The sequence below is a fragment of the Natrix helvetica genome (genome assembly GCF_964273705.1).
Source record: "Natrix helvetica genome assembly, chromosome: 10".
Lineage (NCBI taxonomy): Eukaryota > Metazoa > Chordata > Lepidosauria > Squamata > Natricidae > Natrix > Natrix helvetica.
The window spans coordinates 15,888,755-15,893,253 of record NC_138561.1 but is presented as its reverse complement, the minus strand read 5'-3'; the positions used below and the strand labels follow the sequence as shown (position 1 = coordinate 15,893,253).

The 4,499-nt window shown below is 48.1% G+C and overlaps 1 protein-coding gene across 1 annotated transcript; it reads right to left on the bottom strand.

The window, feature by feature from the left end:
- Nucleotides 1-308: 308 nt before the first annotated feature.
- LOC309397133 (protein C19orf12 homolog) lies at nucleotides 309-3,709 on the bottom strand. The gene is made up of 3 exons (XM_081962888.1): nucleotides 3,251-3,709; nucleotides 1,946-2,121; nucleotides 309-1,461 (listed from the first exon to the last, which is right to left on the bottom strand). The coding sequence occupies exons 2-3, from the start codon at nucleotides 2,103-2,105 to the stop codon at nucleotides 1,196-1,198; spliced, it is 426 nt and encodes a 141-aa protein (XP_081819014.1). The 5' UTR covers nucleotides 2,106-2,121; nucleotides 3,251-3,709; the 3' UTR covers nucleotides 309-1,195.
- Between the last annotated feature and the right edge of the window lie 790 nt (nucleotides 3,710-4,499).

Below are 4,499 nucleotides of genomic sequence, written 5' to 3'. Positions count from 1 at the left end.
GAGTTGATCATGTGACCATGGGGATGCTGCCATTGTCATAAATGTGAAAAATGGTCCTAAGTCACTTTTTTCAGCGCCGTTGTAACTGAATGGTTCACTAAATGAATTGCTGTTAATCGAGGAGTACCTGCATTTTCATTTGTTAAAAAAAAACAACCACCCCAAACTGTAAAACCCGAATGTTGGACTTTTAATATTCCTTGTTACTCCCAGATCTTTCTTCCTTGTCTCCTCCTGTTGAACGTTCTCAACTGAAGGAAATCCAGTTTAGCATCTCTAAAAGGAAGGGGAATAACAGTCATACAACCTTGGCAGTTAAACACATTAAAATTCAGCTTTATTTTATCTTCATACCTAAGGCGAATTATCTGCTACATTTTCGGCTCCGGACTATTTCAACTTTTCACTCCTTCACCCTCTCAGAATTAAGGCAGGAGGAGAAGAAACACGTCCCTTGGAGAAGATAACACCCCCCTCTGAGAAATTCCAAGTAATTTGGTCATTCAAATATGGCCAAGAGGACACTACATAATTCAACCACACTACAGTTATCTACATTAGGTTTCTCCAACTTGGTGTCTGGAAGATACGTTATCCGTCAGCCTGTCTCTCTCCAGCCATACTTGGATAGGACAACTGGTCATAGATCCCACCCTAGTAACTGGGCAGGAAAGGCTGACACCTGTGCAGTGTATCATTATTTATCTAGAACCATGCACATCAAAGATCAGCAAATGGGGACTTCACCCTAGTGCCAACGCCATGACTTACATCCTTGACCGCAATGCAAGGAGGCAACGGTGGCACTTTCTTGGAAGGCGTCACTGGTACAGAGGCCACTGCTTCTGAGGTCGGATGAATGAGAGGTATTTACTCAGCAAGGCACTCCAGATCCAGTTTTTGGGGTGGCATAAATAGATTTTTTAAATAAATACAGTGGACATCGTGGCTCAAACCGATCCACCCTTGGCTGTTGAAATAGGGACTAATCATGAAAAAGAAAATAACAAAACCAGAAGGGGCAAATCAAAGCTTGCCTTGTTCATTTTCCCAAACAGGTTATTTGGGGTAAAAGAAAAAATGCACCGTTGCCGTCTTCTGATTCCTATTAAAATACGGTGATCTTAAGAAATCTAAAACGCCAGAGAAAAGGGAGCCACGAGCACTCACAACCCCCTGAAACACACATCCGGGTTTAGTTCCCATACTGGATCTCCCCTCTGAGTTCAGTGGTGATGTAGCTTGTCAGGACTCCGAGCAATTTCTCTTGAAGGGCACCGTTGGACATGACCAAGGCTGTCAGCTGGGCTACGTCGGTCCAGTCCAGATTCTGAATAATGGCACAAACACTTTGGTAAAGCCGTTGCTGCTCCACAGGAGGCAGTTCCAGGATAATCTGAGGAATGGGTTTGAACTGTCCGGAGGTCATCCAGGCCCCCAGCAAGCCACCAATGGCACCTCCTAGAAAAAAACAGAACAGATAAGGCAGCATTCAACTTTCTCTGGCAAACCATCACTGAATGACTGTTTGCAAAGGCGAGCGGCACTGTTCTGGATGCAGATAAGGGCTCTGTGAGATTTTTAAGTTGCATTGTCCTATTTTATATCTATTTATAGATATATAAGGGCCGTGGTGGCACAGTGGTTAGAATGCAGTGCTGCAGGCCACTTCTGTGACTGCCGGCTGCCTGCACTGGCTCAAGGTTGACTCAGCTTTTCATCCTTCCGAGGTTGGTAAAATGAGGGTCCAGATTTTTGGGGGCCAGAGGCTGACTCTGCAAACCACTTAGAGAGATCTGTAAAACACTGTGAAGGGATATATAAGTCTAAGGGCTATTGCTACGTCCCTGTCCCCGTCCCTCCCCAACCTCATATTAAAAGCTAGAGTTTGGTGCACCCAAAGCTCCTGGATGCACTTATGCACATAGCCGAAGCATTAAATTACCGAGAGCAATTCCAGGCGGGCCTGCCATCAAACCTCCGAAGAAAGCCGTCGTTCCCACCACCAAGGCGCCTCGTCCGGAGTGCTTGAAGGCTGCTTTCATTTTTCGCTCTTCAGAAACATGGCAGAGGAGCTGCATCACGTCCCTGATGTCGATAGGCATTGTGACTTTTTTGGACCTGAAATAATTGTAAAAGAACCTTAATCCAGTTATCTCTCTGTGTGTGTCTCTCTCTCTCCCTCCCCTCCTCCTCCTTCACAGGTAGAGCTTAAAGCTGCTTGTTTATATTTTTAGGTGTGCCTTATAATTCGTTCATTCATTCACACACAGAGAGAGAAACTTAATAATCACAGAATACCCCCATTATTGTTGGGTCATCCTTTCAGAGATATTTCACTGCCTAAACTGAGAAACAGAATAATCAAGGGCAAAAGGGGAAGGGAAGTGACTTCTGACTTCCTGCTGGCTTCCCCACTGACTTTCTTAATAGGAACCTGATAGGGAATATTGGAAAACTGTGGCAGGCCAGCAACACTGAAGCAGACACAACTTTGCCAAACTACAATCCCACGGGAGTGATGTCCAGATTTTGAACGCATTCTGGAAGCGAAAACTATTTGAGGCATGTTGACTCAAAAACTGTTGCCCTGTGATGCCCTATTTCACCCAATGGAAGATTACAAACAAACAGACTGTATTTAAATGTCTGTATCTATGATCTATGGTGGCTCAGTGGCTCAGACGCTGAGCTTGTCGATCAGAAAGGTCGGCAGTTCAGCAGTTCGAATCCCTATGTGTAACGGAGTGAGCTCCCGTGACTTGTCCCAGCTTCTGCCAACCTAGCAGTTCAAAAGCCTGCAAAAATGCAAGTAGAAAAAATAGGAACCACCTTTGGTGGGAAAGTAACAGCACTCCACGAGCCTTCGGCATTGAGTCATGCTGGCCACATGACCACGGAAACGTCTTTGGACAGTGCTGGCTCTTCAGCTTTGAAACAGATGAGCACCGCCCCCTAGAGTCGGGAACAACTAGCACATATGTGCGAGGGGAACCTATACCTTTTATCTATGATCTGTGTAGTGCTTGAATACCAGAATCATGCATGTCTAAACAGTAAAACATCCCTCCCTCCTTTCTTCCCCCTTTCCCTTTTGCTTTCCTTTTCTTCTCCTTCCCAGAGCATTCTGGATTTTTCTGTTCTCTGCCGGTTGAGGGGGGAGACACCATCTCCTTTCTTTCCCTTTCCGACAGCTTGCCCAGCCGCCTCCCCCCCACCCCCCACCCCCTTGGCTGTCCATGCTGCCTACCTCGGGCCAGGGCCCGTGCAGATCCTGGTGCCGGCAAGGCCGCGAAGGGAGCGGCGACCGGAGATCCTGAAAGGGAGAGCAAAGGGCGGATTGTGCCTTGCTTGGCTTGGACGGTGGAAAGCAGAGCTCCCGGGCCTTTAAACCCCCTTCCTCCGCCGGCAGGGCTTTTGCAGGGAGGAACCCGGGCAGCCTGGCTCCCCTTCAAGGCGGAAAAGGGGGCGCAAGATGCCCGCGACCAGCGTTGCCGAGCTGCGCCTTCTGGGTCCGGTTCCTCCCCGAAAGCGCAGGCGCCTGGCGCAAAGCACTCCGTATCATCCGCTGGGTGGTTGCGGCGCCCGATTACTCTGCGAATGAGCAAAGCTCATAGTCCGGGCTTCCCGACCGATCACAGGTTGGCAAGGACCTTTCGCCGGGTTGCGTCACGGTGCAAACGGGCGAGTAAACACATTCCCCTCTGGGTTCATGTGACCAGCCGGGAAGAGGAGGAGGAGGAGGAGGGAGGAAGAGGAGGCGCCTCCTTTAGAAAAGGTGTCGCCCTTCAGGTGATCGGCGGAGGCCCAGGAGAATCTCAGTAGCCCTCCTGGCGCTTTGCCTTTGCAAGAGGAATCAAATAGGAAACATCTGAGAGAGAAAAAAGAATGTCCACGTTATAACTAGTAAGGTGAATGAAAGGTTGTGTCCTAGTTGACTCTTGTTGGAATTGAAGTCAGTGCAACCTGGAATCGTCCTTCTCTCCCTAGTAGGCGTGTGCGTGTGTGTGTGTGTGTATCTCACTAACACACACACACAAACATAGGGAATCTCTCTGTGTCTCTCTTTCACACACAGACCCTGTCTTTCTTTGTCTCTCTCTCTCTCTCTGTCTCTTTCACAAGCACACACACAAACATAGGAAATCTCTCTCTGTCTCTCTCTCTCTCTCACACACACAAACAAACAAACAAACAAACACACACACACATGGGGGATCTCTCTCTCTCTCACACACACACACACACAAACACATGGGGAATATCTCTCTCTCTCTCACACACACACACACACACACACACACACAGGGAATCTGTCTCTCTCTCACACGCCCCTCACACACATACAGAGCTTGCCTCTGTCTCTCTCTCTCTCACACACACATATTTTCAAACATGGTCATTTTATTAAATTCATGATATTGAAGGTGGGGAGGGCTGGCGGAGGTTCACTTCCCACGTTGAACCCATGTCTCCGGCATCTTTGAGTATAATTCTTG

What these genes read in the sequence shown, in the direction of transcription:
- LOC309397133 (XM_081962888.1), bottom strand. Translation starts at nt 2,105, where the DNA reads ATGCCTATCGACATCAGGGACGTGATGCAGCTCCTCTGCCATGTTTCT. An exon ending in CCCGCCTGGAATTGCTCTCG is followed by an intron (nt 1,462 to 1,945) that starts GTAATTTAATGC and finishes GTTTTTTTCTAG; the next exon opens with GAGGTGCCATTGGTGGCTTG.